The 19,541-nt window shown below is 43.1% G+C and overlaps 1 protein-coding gene across 1 annotated transcript; it reads left to right on the forward strand.

Annotated features, from left to right (window-relative positions):
- Positions 1-9,717: 9,717 nt before the first annotated feature.
- Positions 9,718-18,515, forward strand: LOC144518882 (uncharacterized). The gene is made up of 4 exons (XM_078251754.1): positions 9,718-9,840; positions 11,522-12,162; positions 13,762-13,881; positions 18,042-18,515. Exons 1-4 carry the CDS (start codon positions 9,792-9,794, stop codon positions 18,090-18,092), a joined length of 861 nt encoding a protein of 286 aa, XP_078107880.1. The 5' UTR covers positions 9,718-9,791; the 3' UTR covers positions 18,093-18,515.
- The last annotated feature ends 1,026 nt before the right edge of the window (positions 18,516-19,541 follow it).

Raw genomic sequence — 19,541 nt, forward strand, 5'->3', positions numbered from 1 at the left:
TTGGTTTTTGTTGTGTTTTAGGATGTTGTATTTTAGACGGTGACATTCAGGGTCTTTTTTTTAACTGTATCCCTTTATGTTTTTAGGTCACCTGCAAAGCTTGTCATTCCTTCACATCAGGTATGTTTAAACAAGCACTGTCCCTGTTTAAACAAGGCATTATCTGACGAGTTGCAAATGGCATGAATAGTTTGAATGTTACCAATAAAAATAAAGTGGTTGTACTCTGAGGTAGCTAGTACATAAAACATCCACTGCACTGAGACTAGACAGACTCAACTGTGTACAGCCTTTAGTTTGTAATACAAAGATGCTGCCATATGAATATACAACAGAAAATAATGAATACTTTTGGAAGTTAACATAGAAAGAAAGAAACATATTTATTATATAAACACAAAGGGTGACATAGAAGCTTTAACAGACACTGTATAGTACAGAAACCTAAACTAAACAACAAGATGGAACAAGAGAGATTGTAAATTAGACTTGAAATGAACTGTTTAACTGCTATTATTCAGACTGTTATTGTAACTACACATATGTATATGTATGTCTGCATATGGTGGTGTGTTATGCACTGTCTACTCTCAATCTCCTAGAAGATTTTGTATTTTATAAGTTCATATTCAACTAATTGGCAACATAAATTAAGTTTAAATTGTTATGAACAGCATCTAGCGATAAAATGTGGCTGTTGTGTGATTGCATGACTCTGCTTTTTAACTAAGATTTCTGACATATGCTCAAAACCTGAACGATACATTGCTAAATCACCCTTCTTTACGGTTTAACATGTAATGTATGTAATCAATGTAATTAATGTTGGTTGTCAGCTGTTCTGAGACATGAAGTAGATACTGAAACAATTGCTGTAATGAGGCTGGTGTTATTATTTTTCTTATTTTCAACTAATCTCATTTTTAAAAACAAAAGAACAAAGAGCATTTGTGGCTGTTTAGACCAAACACAGCCCTGCATTTAAAAAAAAGAAGAGAATAAAGCAAGCGGTGGCATTGGTGATGCTGCAGTTACTGGTGAGAAAATGAGATACAACCCAGAGAGTCCAGTTTGACTAACTAAGTGTGTTGCCTCATCAGTTCAGTTTTAGTCCAAAGCCTTCATTAGTAAAAGAAATCACATAATGACAGACAAGATTGTGTTTGACTTCTGTTGTAGTCTCGGAGCACGCGTCATTTGCTGTAAACAACCTGTACTTTTCTTGGTCACTGTAGCGTTTTTGAGATGTTTTATTGTATTTGTAGTTGTGGTCAGATTTCCCCCTTTTGACTCTCCTGAATGATGCTATCAATGATCTACGATGAGCACAACAGTTTGGTAATTTAACAATGCAGCAACTACGATGCAAGTTCAATTCAGTTTTATTTATAGTGTCAAATCATAACAGGAGTTATCTCAGGACACTTTACAGATAGAGTCGGTCTAGACCACACTCTATAGTTTACAAGGACCCAACAATTCCAGTGATTTCCCCAAGAGCATGCATGAATGTGTAAGTGCGACAGTGGCGAGGAAAAACTCCCTTTTAGGAAGAAACCTGGGACAGACCCAGGCTCTTGGTAGGGGGTGTCTGACGGGACAGACCCAGGCTCTAGGTAGGCGGTGTCTGACGGGACAGACCCAGGCTCTTAGGTAGGGCGGGTGTCTGACGGGACAGACCCAGGCTCTTGGTAGGGGGTGTCTGACGGGACAGACCCAGGCTCTAGGTAGGCGGTGTCTGACGGGACAGACCCAGGCTCTAGGTAGGCGGTGTCTGACGGGACAGACCCAGGCTCTTGGTAGGCGGTGTCTGACGGGACAGACCCAGGCTCTTGGTAGGGGGTGTCTGACGGGACAGACCCAGGCTCTAGGTAGGCGGTGTCTGACGGGACAGACCCAGGCTCTAGGTAGGCGGTGTCTGACGGACAGACCCAGGCTCTTGGTAGGCGGTGTCTGACGGGACAGACCCAGGCTCTAGGTAGGCGGTGTCTGGACGGACAGACCCAGGCTCTTGGTAGGCGGTGTCTGACGGACAGACCCAGGCTCTAGGTAGGCGGTGTCTGACGGGACAGACCCAGGCTCTTGGTAGGCGGTGTCTCACGGGACAGACCTAGGCTCTAGGTAGGTGGTGTCTGACGGGACAGACCCAGGCTCTTGGTAGGCGGTGTCTCACGGGACAGACCTAGGCTCTAGGTAGGCGGTGTCTGACGGGACAGACCCAGGCTCTTGGTAGGCGGTGTCTGACGGGACAGACTCAGGCTCTTGGTAGGCGGTGTCTGACGGGACAGACCCAGGCTCTTGGTAGGTGGTGTCTCACGGGACAGACCCAGGCTCTTGGTAGGCGGTGTCTGACGGGACAGACCCAGGCTCTAGGTAGGCGGTGTCTGACGGGACAGACCCAGGCTCTAGGTAGGTGGTGTCTGACGGGACAGACCCAGGCTCTTGGTAGGTGGTGTCTGACGGGACAGACCCAGGCTCTTGGTAGGCGGTGTCTGACGGGACAGACCCAGGCTCTTGGTAGGCGGTGTTTGACGGGACAGACCCAGGCTCTAGGTAGGCGGTGTCTGACGGGACAGACCCAGGCTCTTGGTAGGTGGTGTCTCACGGGACAGACCCAGGCTCTAGGTAGGCGGTGTCTGACGGGACAGACCCAGGCTCTAGGTAGGCGGTGTCTGACGGTGCCGGTTGGGGTTTGTGATGAACAGTGGTAATAATAGTCACAATAAAGATATTGTAATAGTTATAATAGTTCATGGTGTCGTAGAGCACAGCAGGGCGTAACAGGGCGTGGCGGGGCGTTGGCCGGACATAGCAAGTCAAAGCCGGGCATTGCAGTGCGTAGCAGGGTGTAATAGGGCACAGCAGGGCGTAGCAGGGTGTAATAGGGCACGGCAGGACGTAGCAGGGTGTAATAGGGCACGGCAGGGCGTAGCAGGGTGTAATAGGGCACGGCAGGGCGTAGCAGGGTGTAATAGGGCACGGCAGGACGTAGCAGGGTGTAATAGGGCACGGCAGGACGTAGCAGGGTGTAATAGGGCACGGCAGAGCGTAGCAGGGTGTAATAGGGCACAGCAGGGCGTGCAGCAGGTGTAATAGGGCACGGCAGGACGTAGCAGGGTGTAATAGGGCACAGCAGGGCGTAGCAGGGTGTAATAGGGCACAGCAGGGCGTAGCAGGGTGTAATAGGGCACAGCAGGACGTAGCAGGGTGTAATAGGGCACAGCAGGGCGTAGCAGGGTGTAATAGGGCACAGCAGGACGTAGCAGGGTGTAATAGGGCACGGCAGGACGTAGCAGGGTGTAATAGGGCACAGCAGGGGGTAGCAGGGTGTAATAAGGCACAGCAGGGCGTAGCAGGGTGTAATAGGGCACAGCAGGAGGCTGCAGGGTGTAATAGGGCACGGCAGGGGGTAGCAGGGTGTAATAGAGCACAGCAGGGGGTAGCAGGGTGTAATAGGGCACAGCAGGGCGTAGCAGGGTGTAATAGAGCACAGCAGGGGGTAGCAGGGTGTAATAGGGCACAGCAGGACGTAGCAGGGTGTAATAGGGCACAGCAGGACGTAGCAGGGTGTAATAGAGCACAGCAGGGCGTAGCAGGGTGTAATAGGGCACAGCAGGACGTAGCAGGGTGTAATAGGGCACAGCAGGGGGTAGCAGGGTGTAATAGGGCACGGCAGGGGGTAGCAGGGTGTAATAGGGCACAGCAGTTCCAATGTTAACTACAACAGAAATATGTTGGTGTCTGTACATGCACGTTATTTCTCCCATACACAGGAAATCAGCGATCAAGGTAACTAGATGATTATTTGCAGTCATGAAACATTACTAATTAGACTGTGTTGATGTTTTCACACGAGTTATCAATATCTTACAATAAAGTCATTTCAAGAAGAACTACTACAAATAAAGCCGTCACGTCTAGATAGTTAAACACACGTTAGAACAGTGATCTGTTTCAGTCGGGAGTCAGTTCCAATATCACTTTTAACTAGCAATAAACAACCAGGTAGCATCCGCTTACGATCAGAAGTAATCTGTCAAAAGCTAGTTACCAACTAACAACACAATCAATAATAATAATACATTAAAATGAAACTGCCCCCTCCATGTACTAGCTACCTCAGAGTACAACCACTTTATTTTTTATTGGTAACATTCAAACTATTCATGCCATTTGCAACTCGTCAGATAATGCCTTGTTTAAACAGGGACAGTGCTTGTTTAAACATACCTGATGTGAAGGAATGACAAGCTTTGCAGGTGACCTAAAAACATAAAGGGATACAGTTAAAAAAAAAAAAAGACCCTGAATGTCACCGTCTAAAATACAACATCCTAAAACACAACAAAAACCAAATGTCTTATTATTTAATAAACAGTCCTGCAACACTTTATACATGTAATTGGTGGGATTCTCCTCTGTGAAGTGCTAATATACCATAAAAAGGTATCAAATCCTTATGAACACTAAATGTAAATGTTCTGGACTTTGTGTTATTTCATCTGTTACTGTTTTGACTTCTGTTACACGGATAGACAACTAATACAATATTAGATAACCTAAGATGTTTACACGTAACAATCTGCCATATTGGTTTATAAGATTAATGCAAAAGAAAGTAATCATGTGCTACTATAAAATACAAAAGAATGTGACCGGGGAAAGGGATACTGTGCTGAGTTTAAACAGAAGATAAGAACTGGTCTATACCCGACTTAGATTAGGTCACACCTGAAAGCTCTCTTACTGTTCACACCCGCCTGTACTCGCGCTCACACCCACCCACAACAATATTACTTCCTAGAAAAAGCTAAAACTAATGTAGTCTTATACAGTAGCTCTGCAATACACACTATACCTACATGAAGGTTTTAATGTTCAGGTCTTGTTCAAACCCATTTAAAGATGTGTTAATCAACTTCTGGATTAATGTTGATACCAGAAACAGTAAGTATTATTAATGTGTACTAGAACAAGCAAAAATAGCACATCACAAACATAATGTCTAAAATGTCGAACACAGGGTAAATAGAGCAAATCAAACGTTTGTGAGATTACGGTGCACTGTGAGAAACAGCTAGATGAAGAGATGAAGAGCAAGAGGGAAAAGAAAAGCATTGATTTACCTCCACATGTTGGAAAGGGGTCACTCCATTGACCGCCTGCTATACAGTCATCCACTGCTTTCCCACTTAGATAGTCTGCAGGCCGGGGGTGTTGTATGTTGATCAACTGGTTCAGGGGTGGCGAGTTGTAAGCCGTCTGACAGCCTTGGGGCTTTGGATTTTCTGGTTTTAAGAAGACAATCCGTTGAATCAAGAGGTTTAAACAGTATAAACAGCAGTATGGTACAACTGCTGGTTTTCTTTCTTCTTTTTTTTGATTGCTTCAGTACTATTTTAAAAACAAGGACCAGTTTTTTCTAAATGCTACATACCATTAGCACGACCACACACCCGATTAGCAGAAACATTTGACTTAATTCAGTTTGAACCAGTTATCCACTGCTGTTGCTAATCTAAAACACTTTTAGCTATTCTACTTCTCGTGATTATAGTACTGTAAATGAAGTACACAGGGAAAGTGCAAATATACAATAAGTTCACTACACTATACAAGCACAATGCTGCAGACTGAGGAAAATATAAATAATTTTCGCTCCATATACCCATAACATGTCAACATGGAGAATCACAACAAAACATGTCCCAGTTTTCATACAGCTATACAGTAGTGTGTATAACACTGTCCGCTGACCGTGACCCTGGCCTTCCCTTATAGTGTGTGTGTGTGTGTGTGTGTGTGTGAATGTACATTTTGTGTTTTTTCCTTTTGGTGTGTTTTGGTTCGGCCTCCCTCTGTGTTTTGCCTCTCCCCTCATGCTCTAGAAGTCACAGGTGGGCGTGGTCACTGTCACACCTGAGGCTCATCACACCACTCAGCACTCCTGTTCCTGATCATCTATCAACTCCCCATATAAGCCAGGCCAACCGTCCAGTCTCCGCCGGATCGTTGAGTCAACCAGTATGATAACACGCCAGCCAACCTAGTAGCCGTCACTTTTGATTATTACCTTTTGCTAACCTGTCTTTGTCCTGTCTCACCTCAGCCAACCACCTCGCTCTGTGCCGGAAACCCGACCGACCTACCTGCACCGCTAGACCCAGACTTCTGGAGCCCGGACCCCATTCCCTCTCTCTTACTCATCCTAACCACCTGCCTTCTGGACCACATTCTGCCTTTTCTGTTCAATAAAATCACCTTTTATTGCAACTACCTCTGGTCTGCGTCTGAGTTCTGGTCACCGGTCCTGACATTAGCTCAGCAAACAGACACACATAAAATACTGTATCCAGTACAGGTTACAACTACAGTACACTAAATGTAGATGTACTTGACTTCATGTTACTTTATCTGTTACTGTTTTGACATCTGTTACAAGGGAGAAACCAAAATACAACATTAGCTAACCTAAGATGTTTACAGTTAACTATCCCCCATATTGGTTTATAAGGTTCCTTTTTTTATACAGGAATTATTTCATGGAATAGTCTTCCACTTCATATCAAAATGGCAGCAACGAAAAGGGATTTTAGATATAAAGTTAGGGTCTATTTATGGAATAAAATAGATAATTAGGGGGAAATACAATCTAGACTGGGGGCAGGGTAATGTATGCTGTGTAGCTCGTGGTGTTTATCTGGTATTTTGCGGTGTAGTTTTTTATTTTTGTATTGTTTTAACCTCAGAAGGACTGTATGTGTTTGCATGTGTTGTACGTCCTGTTCTCTTACATCAGGGACCATGTTGGAAAAAAGGGTTTCTCGCTTTTACATGTTATCCCTTGGATACCCCCCCATTGTTGTCTTTCTATATCCGTAAATAAACCAAACCAAGCCAAAGTCTGGCCCAACGGTGGGTGGCTGTCAAACGGATGGGGAGCAGTTACCTTTCCTGTGGGGACAATGAGTCTCCTCTAGTATGCTGTAGGGAACATTATGTACATTTAAACCAAAAGTACATTGTTTTCATTACATAAGCATTGTTTTAACTTTTTAAAACTCAACAGAAGCACACCAAAAGGGTTTGTCACAACTATTTTAGTGATGTAAAAGCAACCTTTTTTTAGTAGATTGCCCCATTACTGAGAATACATCTGTTAGAAGGTTATATAGGAAGTCAACACTATAACAAGGACAGACTATGGCAGCTAACAATAAAAACTCTCCCCCATATTGGGCTTATGTGTTAAAGCAGCTCATGATTTACCTGATGAAGGTCTGAGACCGAAACGTTGTATTTTTCTAAATAAATGGTTGTTTGCGTAATGGTCAGTGTGCGGGACTCTTCTCTAAAGCAGCTCATGATAACGTTTTAGTCACAAACCATCCATTTTTAAACACTTTAAGGGCTATGTCACACAGAACATCCCGAAACAACAACTGTAACATTAGTGTTAGCCACGATGCCTTGTATTTCTCACTCCCGTAACTTATTGTTACACACCCACGCACACGCACACACACCCAGAATATATATTAAGACATGGATAAGGACTAATGAGGCAGACTATATATGCCACTTTAACGTTTTAATTCATGAATGAAATATCTTAGAATAGACATAAAACACAACATTTGCTCTTTTTTTATTTGCTTACCCTGTGTAGACATGACTGAAAGATGTTTCCTCTTGATTCAACCAAGAGAACTAAAGAAAAAGTAACGGTAGTTGTTGAGAAGATCTTTTTAGTGGAGGAAAAATAGCTGTGGGAAAAATGAGCTAACAAGCTAGCTAGCAAGCTAGCTAACAAGCTAGCGAAAATACGGCAGGAACCGTGGACAGACAGCCTAAAACAAGGCCTTTTTAAACACCACAAACCACTCCCTGTATGACAGTTGGACACCCTAACCCTACCCCTAACTTTTTAACCGTTAACCATAGGTCTAACTCTACGTTTTTTAACACCTTTACACATCTAAATAAAATGCATTATTAGCGCCGCCCGTCACACCCCCTACGCAGATACGGATCAGATAACGACATCATCACGCATGCGAGTTGCGCGCGCAGCTACGGCCGCTCGGCCAATCGCAACGCTAGAAAGCAATGCGCGTAACAGCGCCCCCTACCGTTAGACTTGCACATGAGCTCAACAGTCCCGCCCACAGCGGGTTCTGGAAGTAAAAATACAATGCAGTGTCTCCAGTGACATTTGGAGTATAAGCCATAAAATGGTAACCGTCGATGGTAGACGTAAAACCAGCATGCCGACATGACTCAGCGATTGTATATGCTCATATAGACGCCACAAATCATGGGACACTACCCTTGTTTAGAGATAAATGTCTTTTATTTGCGATGTCTTGGATAAGTACTTCATTACCCACAATCCTGAACAATCCCACAGTGATGCCTCTGATTGGTGGAGCTCAAGCTGGTGAGGAGGGGGGGCGTCAGCACCCGATCTGTGCTGCCTGCACGATCCGTCACGAGGCTTTACGACACTGCACGAATCACGATCTGTTCCACGCGTCTGCCGTTAGCCTCCACCGGGAAGCTAACGTTAGTTTAGCTAACAGCTAATTCAGCTAACCGCTAGCTGACAGCTTGATTCAGTCTAAAATAACGTTAACTCAAACTAAACGCTGGGTAAAGCCGTCTACAGCTGACGTAACAGCTGTTATATATGTTACAGGTTTCAGGTTTTATTTTGAGGGTCTTTTAAAGTCATTACATGCTGTTTCAGCTAGCGCTTAGCCGAATTAGCTGTTAGCTAAACTAACGTTAGCTTCCTTTGTTCAGTGGCACGTGGTGGTTTATGGGAGGAGTAGTTCCTTCGCTCTGAGATGACGATGTGTACACAGTCTTGTACCTTTGACGTTTTGGGGATTTTCTGTTCGTTTGTTTACTCTAAATGATACGTTGTACGCGTATGAGTCACGTAGCGTCTGGTTAGCCTAAGGCTAACTGGTCTAAAACTCTTTATATACGGATTTTTCCAGACGTCAACGGGAGAAATGACGGGACATTTACTTCAGGAACCCAAGGTCTCTCAGAGGAGGGGCGGGACTGTTGAGCTCTATAGGTTAGTGGGGGGGCTTATTACTACTAACCTCTCCACCACGATAAGGTGATGGTTCCTGCAGGAGGTAAGTAAAAAGGCATAGTATAGTATGTCAAAAAAGTAAAAAAAGTCATAGTATGTCAAAAAAGTAACAAAAAAGTCATAGTATAGTATGTCAAAAAAGTAAAAAAAGTCATAGTATGTCAAAAAACGTAACAAAAATCATAGTATAATATGTCAAAAAAGTAAAAAAAAGGTATCTTATACTATGTCAAAAAAGTAAAAAAAAAGCCATAGTATAGTATGTCAAAAAAGTAAAAAAAGTCATAGTATAGTATGTCAAAAAAGTCATAGTATGTCAAAAAACGTAACAAAAATCATAGTATAGTATGTCAAAAAAGTAAAAAAAGTCATAATATAGTATGTCAAGAGTTCAGTTCACAGCATCAAACCACTAAAATACACCTTGAATGAATCACATTAACCAGGAAACTTCACCTGAGCCTTCACCATACACACTGTGACCACAGAGTGGAGCTCTGGTCCTGCAGTGCATGATGGGAGTGTGTCAGCCCCCCCTCCTCCCTCCCTCCCTCCCTCCCTCCCTCCACCTGTGTGCAGGTGAGCCCGGTGCATAAAGGACCCTTTCTCTGGATGGAAACAGACTCCAGCAACGGCTCACACTGAGATCTTTGTCACAAACGCTCTGATTTCCTGCAGAAAGATGGAGAAGCTGCTCGCACTCTGGATCGCTCTCTGCGTCGTCGCCTCATGTAAGAAAACACCTTTTTATTCTTTTATACTGAACGTTTGCTTCACTAAGGCTAAAACAAAAGTATGAAATCTGAGTTTCTAGATGACCACAAAACTTCCAAACTTTCTAAAGCAGTCAAAGAGATTAAAGACTGTGGAGGAACAATACACCTGCACTGCTAGGGCGCCATAAAACACTGTAAAATAAGGTCATTTTCCATAATTAAAATACAGTTTGTAGCTTTAATTTGACATGAAATGATGTGTACTTTTTTGGCTTTAATGAAGGATATTTAAACCTTTGAAAACTAGGGAAGTTTTATTTATTTATTTATTTTTTTCCGACCTTTTGGGCGTATTTGATCTACTCTAAGCAACGTTTTTACAGTATTAAACTTCACAGTTAACGCTATATAATATGAATATCATTTTACAGATTATTTTTTGGGGGCATTTTTCCCCTTTATTAGACAGTGACAGTGGATAGACAGGAAAAGGTGGGAGAGAGATGCTGGATAACACGCAGCAAAGGGCCGCAGGTCGGACTCAAACCCGGGCCGCTGCAAAGGACTCAGCCTACATGGGGGAGCTAGAGGTCGCCCTATTAATTTCATTTTAATCTTTTTTTTTTATTACATTGTGTGTTAGGGAAGCAGTTCTTTAAAGTATACTATTTTGTTTAGGGGCTGCGATTAATGATCACTTTCATTATTTATTAATATGCAAATTGATTAACGATTATTTGCATTGTCGATTAATCTGTCGATTATTGCAATGTATGTTTGTTATTGTACAATTGCACACCGTCAGTCAGCGTCCACTAAAAGTTGTGTTGTTGCTGCTGACAGACTCAGATTATTATTCTAAGTGTCTGACAACATTATGAAAGGATCCCTACAGAGATAGACCTTTTAGTTAAAGAGGAAGATCCTTTTAGTTTAACATGAAACAGCCCCGAAATCACCATCACCAAACTACACCAGACTCCATGTAAATAATCAGGACTTTTAGCGTGTATAGAGCCAGCATATTTCCACCAGACTCCATGTAAATAATCAGGACTTTTATTATCGTAAAACACACTTCATTCAAAGTGGACAGAAACTAAATAAAACTATCAAAAGCCGTCTTGGTTCATCTTTCCACTGTTCCAACAATCACCACTCTGGTTTGGTTGAAATAAACCCTTAATTCACCCATTTACATGTGGAAATATGCTGGCTCTATACACGCTAAAAGTCCTGATTATTTACATGGAGTCTGGTGTAGTTTGGTGATGGTGATTTCGGGGCTGTTTCATGTTAAACAAAAATAATCTTACTCTTTAACTAAAAGGTCTATCTCTGTAGGGATCCTTTCATAATGTTGTCAGACACTTAGAATAATAATCTGAGTCTGTCAGCAGCAACAACAGAACTTTTAGTGGACGCTAACAGCTGCTGAACATCTGTCCTGTAGGGTAACATTACAGCCTGGTTCACAGCAGCCAGTTACAGCGTTCTCACTCACTACTGGATAAACTTCAAAGATAGTTGTTCCCGTCAGTCACCAAGACACAAAAACCCTGGAAAAAATAGGGTTGAAAAATAACAAAGATGCCCATTAACTAGAAACAAAACAATAATAATCAAACACTAAAAGTAAATTGAGCTAAATGGACTTTTGACATGGCTTGAAAAAAAATGTCTTCTCATCCTCTAGCGTTGTCACTTCCGAGTGACAACCCAGGCATTGCTCCATCCACTAGCGGTCCAGATGTTACTACAACTGTTCATGCCGTCAGCACGGACAGTTTGACCACCATCAGAGAGCCCAATACCTCCGACAACAGCAGCCACTCTACAGCCACGGAGACGCCAAGCCCCAGCTACGCCACACACACTACCACGATTACCTCCGACAAGAGCAGCCACTCTACAGCCACGGAGACGCCAAGCCCCAGCTACGCCACACACACTACCACGATTACCTCCGACAAGAGCAGCCACTCTACAGCCACGGAGACGCCAAGCCCCAGCTACGCCACACACACTACCACGATTACCTCCGACAAGAGCAGCCACTCTACAGCCACGGAGACGCCAAGCCCCAGCAACGCCACACACACTACCACGATTACCTCGAACAACAGCAGCCACTCCACATCCACCAAGGCGCCGTCTAATGACACCGGGGTAACCGGAAATAGAACTACAACAGCCAGCAGCAGCTCTTCTTCCCCTTCTCATAGCACGGTCCCGCCCGCACCCCCGGCCAGCAGCGGCGTCCCTGGGTGGGGGATCGCTCTGCTGGTCCTCGCTGCTCTGGTCCTGCTGCTGCTGCTCCTGCTGCTCATCGGACTGGTAAGTCTGACAAACAATAGTCTCGCATGGCCACAGTGGTGTGGAGTAAAGGTCTGGCTACACCACAGATGCATTCTGGGATGGGAGAAAATAAACGTCTTTTTTGTCACTTTTTTACGATGTTTTTTCCGGTGCTTTATTAATGTTTTCATCGATGTTTTTCGCTGCGTTTCTGAAGCTTTTTCCGGGAATTTTTTAACACTTTTTTCAACGTTCTTTTGTTAAAAACATTTTCAAATGCTATCAAATGTAATAAAACACCCAAATACAATGAAAGTAGTGAACTAATATATTTATTTTACTTGTGAAGAGCGTTGTATGGAAGCAACCACGTTATTTTCTTTGACAGTTTGGTTGAAAGAAACACAAATTTCTGATATAGAAACGTTTTGAAAATGGGTCAGATTAGACAACAAGAGGGTTAAACCAATCACAATCATCGTGGGCGGGGCTAAGCTCCAGACGCAGCGACGGTGGCTCTGCTAAATAGTCTCAGGGAGGAACTGGTTCTGGAGGAACATTTGCACCCCGCTAAAGAAAACTCCACATCCAATATGACATGAAGTTAACTGTTGACATGATCCAGTACCGAGAGATGTTTAAATGAGCTGATACATGGTTACACCTCATTATCTCTCACCAGGGTATCTCTGTGTGGACTTCATCCACAGCAATCCCACCAATCAGTCCCAAAACCTCCCAGTTAGAGAGGAAATGATCTGACATATTCTTATTAAAACCTCCCAGTTAGAGAGGAAATGATCTAACATATTCTTATTAAAACCTCCCAGTTAGAGAGGAAATGATCTAACATATTCTTATTAAAACCTCCCAGTTAGAGAGGAAATGATCTGACATATTCTTTATAAATCTTTATAATCATTCCCTGAAAGAACCAAGCAGACCTGACTTGTTGCACCGTCCACATCTTCTTCTAAACTTGACATTTTCAGCGTGTAGCTCGCTAGCTCGAAATATGTTGTTGTTTCCCGAAGAGAACGAAGTTTAAGAACGACAACACGCAGAGAGAGGAAGGCGAGGATCATCCAGTGCTGCTGGATGTAACACAATAATCCCGACAAGCACTGTCGTTGACCCAGACTAGCATTACGTTAGCATGAACTGCGGCAGTGTCGCGTTACGGTGACACAAACATTTCATTTTAAAAGCAGTGGTGTAGTCTAATGCATTGTACTGGGTGTACTGTACTGTATATATATGGGCCAGAAGCTGCCTTTGGGGGAGGGGCGGGGGGCATATCATATTGGGGGGTCTCGGTGACCTCCCCCAGGGTTATTTTGAGCGTCAAAGACATCATTTCCTGCATTCGGATACACTTTTATGCACCAATTTCTGGTGGAAATACCTTTTTATTTAGCCTATGTGTTGAAAAACACAGATGACAATGCAAAATATATAAAAAATATAATAGAACGTATGTCGTTGCGTGTCATTGGGCATTTTTAAGAGGGTATATGGAAATCCTGGAGCTTTGTTAGTGGGTATACTGCGTATCACGTAGACTACACCACTGTTTAAAAGACATGTTTATGTGTAGATAAATATATAATATGACTAAAGTCTGTTTTTCCTCTACAGCTGGTATGGTGTTGCTGCTATAGTGGTCGCCACAACAACTACGGTGGCTTCGGCTCACTGACCCACAGAGACGACATCCCTCTGTACACCACACACGGCCGCTTCGAGGGGAAACAATACGTAAGTCAAACATCTCTTAATGCAGACATCTGTCAGGACACATCACAATGTGAATGTCGTTACCATGGACACACACACACTCACACACAGACACACACACACACACATAGTGCGTCTCACTATCTATGTGGGGACCCGTCATTGACATAACACATTCCCTAGCCCCTTACCCTAACCTTAAACATCCCAACTAAATGCCTAACCTTAACCCTTACCCTCACCCTAACCAGAACCTCATTCTAACCCTAATCCTAAAACCAGGTCTTAACCCTCAAACAGACCTTTAACCTTGGGGGGGTCCAGTATTTTCACACCACAAAGCTGTCCGGATCCCATAAGCATACTGTATTCCCGGTTTTTGGACCCCACAAATATAGTTAAACAAGAACACGCACACACACACACACACACACACACACACACACACACACACACACACACACACACACACACACACACACACACACACACACACTATGGCTGCTACTAACGATTATTTACATCGTGGATTATATTCTGTATGAATGGATGAGTTGTTTGGTCTCTAAAACGTGGATCAGTGTTTCCCAAAAAAGCCCAAGATGACGTCCTCAAATGTCTTGTTTTGTCCCGAACTCAAAGATCTTCAGTTTACTGTCGGGTCATATTTGACCCGTTTACCAAACCTTCAATATCAGAACTATGACAAAAAGAACGTAACACATAGACATAGACATCCATTTGTGCAGCGTCCGTGCCCATGAAGCCGCATGGAAATATCTTGTATTTACATAGAAAATACTTAACTGATTAAAACCATGTTTTTATTAAATGTTGAGGCGATTACTACCAGCCAGCACATTGTATGAGTAACCTATTTTAGATTTTATTTTTACATTATTTTTGTGTTTAAGTATACATTTATTGGTCTGGAATTTTGATGGAGCCTAGCGCCCTCTATTGACCAGCTGCTACTGATCGCAGTCAGCTGGTCATTATATTTTCAGTTGGAAAACAGTGACAAATGTTGGAAAAAGCCACAAAAACGCTGAAAAAAGTGACCAAAAGAATCAGAAAAAGTGACAAAAACTCCCCTCAAAGACATCGGCAAAGGTGACAAAAACTTGTGAAAACATTGTTTTGAATACAATCGACAAAAACGTTGATGAAAGTGTGGAAAAAGAACTACAAAATGTTGAAATTTCGACCCAGAAAAACACAAAGTTGCATCGTCGACAGGAAGACAACACAAGGGTTAAAATAGCTGGCGATTAATACTTGACATCTAATGGATTTATCTTTGCAGCTCTAACAACTAACAACAACTGACGGGTCATTTATTGTAAAGGAACACACTGGAAGTTTAACAGATATTTGCTGCATTAAATAACTCCAACACGTTCACACACCCATCTCGTAAAATAAGGACTTGGTCAGGTGCCTTTGTCGTTCTTATTGACACTAAAAGTCTCCTTTAGCGCTATAAGTAAACGTGGTCGGGACTATTGCCGTCCCTTTAGCGCTATAAGTAAACGCTTGGTCGGGACTATTGACGTCCCTTTAGAGCTATAAGTAAACGTGGTCGGGACTATTGACGTCCCTTTAGAGCTATAAGTAAACTAGCTTGGTCGGGACTATTGCCGTCCCTTTAGCGCTATAAGTAAACGTGCTTGGTCGGGACTATTGCCGTCCCTTTAGCGCTATAAGTAAACGTGGTCGGGACTATTGTCGTCCCTTTAGCGCTATAAGTAAACGAGCTTGGTCGGGACTATTGCCGTCCCTTTAGCGCTATAAGTAAACGTGGTCGGGACTATTTCCGTCCCTTTAGCGCTATAAGTAAACGTGCTTGGTCGGGACTATTGCCGTCCCTTTAGCGCTATAAGTAAACGTGCTTGGTCGGGACTATTGACGTCCCTTTAGCGCTATAAGTAAACGTGCTTGGTCGGGACTATTGCCGTCCCTTTAGCGCTATAAGTAAACGTGCTTGGTCGGGACTATTGCCGTCCCTTTAGCGCTATAAGTAAACGAGCTTGGTCGGGACTATTGACGTCCCTTTAGCGCTATAAGTAAACGTGCTTGGTCGGGACTATTGTCGTCCCTTTAGCGTAATAAGTAAACGTGCTTGGTCGGGACTATTGACGTCCCTTTAGCGCTATAAGTAAACGTGCTTGGTCGGGACTATTGACGTCCCTTTAGCGCTATAAGTAAACGTGCTTGGTCGGGACTATTGCCGTCCCTTTAGCGCTATAAGTAAACGTGCTTGGTCGGGACTATTGCCGTCCCCTTTAGCGCTATAAGTAAACGCGCTTGGTCGGGACTATTGCCGTCCCTTTAGCGCTATAAGTAAACGCGCTTGGTCGGGACTATTGCCGTCCCTTTAGAGCTATAAGTAAACGTGCTTGGTCGGGACTATTGGCGTCCCTTTAGCGCTATAAGTAAACGTGCTTGGTCGGGACTATTGCCGTCCCTTTTGACGCAGTTATGTTAAGGAAAAGGTCGTGGGTGGGCGTACGGTTCTGTGACACGCGGGAGGAAAGAAAAAAAGCGACTATAGCAAGCGTGACAAGCGGGACGTGAACCCCGCTCTCCTGGGTGTAAGTCCTGTTTGACCCATCCACCCCCCCAACCAACCTCCTTAAGCGGAAATTCACCCTTACATACTCCTCTTGCTAAATCCTCTCTAACTGCTGCTCTCCCCGGTGCGTTACACAAACACTGAAAGACGCCTTTTTTCGTCGCATCAGACGCTGACAGCCACTGTCCAAACGTCCTTATTTTACGAGTTCGGAATGACAACGGGTTGATAACTCATGTCGTTACAAACGTCCTGAAGTTCAATACTTTATTGCCATGTCAACACAGTTGATTGGAATTTGTCTTGGTGCCAGTCAGGTTAAAAAAAGGCAATACATACACAGGAACATACAGTACATGAAAGACAATCATAAACAATCCTTCAAACCAGTAAAAAGCTGTAAAGACCTTGTGCTGTTGCAACTTCCCATAAAGTGTCTGGTGCAGTCTATAAAGTACATTTCAATTGAACACAATTCGTGGGAGGGTAAGTACTGTTACAAAAGCAGGATGTTTTGCCCCTGAGACTTTGCACCCTCTTTCCAGAGGGCAGTAGTTGGAAAAGTGACCTGGCAGGGTGGGAGGGGTCATCTAGCACGGGCTGACGTATGATTAATATCAATGGGTGTGTATTGGATAATTGTGCAATGTACACCGGTGATATTTATTCAGTTGTTTGCATCGAATGAGTCACAGTCAACATTTACACAGCCTCGATGTGATGTGATTGTCACTATGACAACATGGAAACAAAAGCTGTTGGTGGATGTGAGTAAGAGTGTTTAATTGACCTTAAAGTGCCCATATTATTCTCATTTTCAGGTTCATAGTTGTATTTTAAGGTTGTACCAGAATAGGTTTACATGGTTTAATTTTCAAAAAACATATTCTTGTTGTGCTGCACAGCTCTCTCTCACTGCTGCAGATCCTCTTTCAGCTGGTCTCTGTTTTAGCTACAGAGTGAGACCTCTTTTCTTCTGCGTCTTCTGTACTATCTTTGATTGCACATGCTCAGTAGCTCAGATGTAGCTCATGTCAGCTAGCTAGCTCCATAGACAGTAAAAGAAAGGCTGTTTCTCCACCTTCAGTCAGTTACAAGGCAGGATTAGCTGGGAGACTTCTTCTAAATGAGGGCGCACATGGAAGTAGTTCTTTAGTAGATGATGGTGAACTGGTGTGTGTTGTAGCAGTGCTTTGCTATTGAGAACGAGGTAGCATGCTAGCGTTAGTATTAGCGTTAGCATGCTAACGCTACGAGCTAATGGTTGCGGTTAGCCAGCTCGTTTCGGCTTGTGACGTCACAAGCCGTGCCGATTTTGACCAGCTCACCCAGAGACTGAAGGCAGGACACATTCAGGAACTGTATCTCACTCAGAACAGCATGGAGGGATTTTTTTCAAAGTTTGTATGCGTGTGGAAGCACCAGAGACACAAAATAACTCCCCAAATCCCAGAAAAAGTGTTTTTTCATAATATGGGCACTTTAAAATTGAAATGTTTCATAAAAGACTTTAGTCATGTCTGAGTAAGCTTCACTTCTGTACAGTGGGGGAAGTGGAGGCTTTAAGGTTGCCCTCTGTGCTAATTCTGTGATGCATCTCTTACAGGAAGAAATGGATAAGCCAGTAAAGAACCGGACGTACACGGTCAACCAATAGTAACAGAGACGCCATCCAGAAAACATTTTTACAAAGGACACGCTTTCTGTTTTATCTGTGTGTTTTTTTTATTTGTAATTCTGTTTGATTTTAATAAACATGTGACTCAATTACACAATTTCTCTCATAGCTGCTTTAATGTATTGTCTGTGAAGCACTGTGTAGCTCTGTATGAAGGTGCTCTAAGTGATGTGACGCGTTTTTTTGGCTACAACATTTTTTGTCACATACAGCAAACATCTCCTCACTATCTGCTAGCTGCCTGTCCCCTGAACACACTGTAAAAAACATCTCACTATCTGCTAGCTGCCTGTCCCCTGAACACACTGTAAAAAAACATCTCACTATCTGCTAGCTGCCTGTCCCCTGAACACACTGTAAAAAACATCTCACTATCTGCTAGCTGCCTGTCCCCTGAACACACTGTAAAAAACATCTCACTATCTGCTAGCTACCTGTCCCCTGAACACACTGTAAAAACATCTCCTCACTATCTGCTAGCTACCTGTCCCCTGAACACACTGTAAAAACATCTCACTATCTGCTAGCTGCCTGTCCCCTGAACACACTGTAAAAAACATCTCACTATCTGCTAGCTGCCTGTCCTCTGAACACACTGTAAAAAACATCTCACTATCTGCTAGCTGCCTGTCCCCTGAAACTGGCCAACCTGCACCACCAAACATAACAAACAGTCTTCCAGCCAATAAACAACAAGAAGGAGCTGGTTGGGAGGGGGAGGGGACGGGATGAGGAGGAGGGAGGGGCGAGCTAGCCTCCGTTTTGTTTGACAATACTTCGAACGCCAACCAGAAGTAACGTCACCCAACATCGCTTAGAGCACCTTTAAGATAACAACAACAAAATAAACTATGATTGTAGAGAAAATGCCAGAAATTGTACCATTCTTATTACAAAAGATACTGTTTTTAAATCATAAAATACTAATTTCAGTATTTTATGAATTGGTTTATATAAACTATACATTAACTTCTATTACTATAATGATATTTTTGTATATTTTTGTATTTTAGATACTCCTGTGTATCACATATTCCAACACAGTCTCACTCCCTACTCGTCAAATGTACCCGTTGCGTTATTTTTCGACGTGGGGGGGGTCCGTCAGATAGACATTCATGTTCATCCCTCACCGTCAGATATGGACGAAAGAGAAACCACGCCCCCTTAACTCCAGATCTGTGACAGTTTTATAATTGGTATTTTTAGCCCAATAACTGTTGTTAATCAACATTATTCACCAGATATTATCAGGGTTTATATGTATTTCTTTTAATGTTATTATTTCGGTCTATTCGGTCCAGGGAAGCTGGGTTGCTTGTTTGTTTATTTATATTTTTAAACTATAACGCTACAGCTATCTACATTTATTTAGATGTTATCATGGTATTCATTTCTTTATTTCAATAATATTATTTCGGTCTTATT

Source organism: Sander vitreus, chromosome 6, assembly GCF_031162955.1.
Source record: "Sander vitreus isolate 19-12246 chromosome 6, sanVit1, whole genome shotgun sequence".
NCBI lineage: Eukaryota > Metazoa > Chordata > Actinopteri > Perciformes > Percidae > Sander > Sander vitreus.

Excerpts from the sequence above, each read along its gene's own strand:
- LOC144518882 (XM_078251754.1), top strand. The coding sequence starts at position 9,792 with ATGGAGAAGCTGCTCGCACTCTGGATCGCTCTCTGCGTCGTCGCCTCA. Across the intron at positions 9,841-11,521 it reads TCTCTGCGTCGTCGCCTCAT|CGTTGTCACTTCCGAGTGAC; the intron begins GTAAGAAAACAC and ends CTCATCCTCTAG. Across the intron at positions 13,882-18,041 it reads GCTTCGAGGGGAAACAATAC|GAAGAAATGGATAAGCCAGT; the intron begins GTAAGTCAAACA and ends CATCTCTTACAG.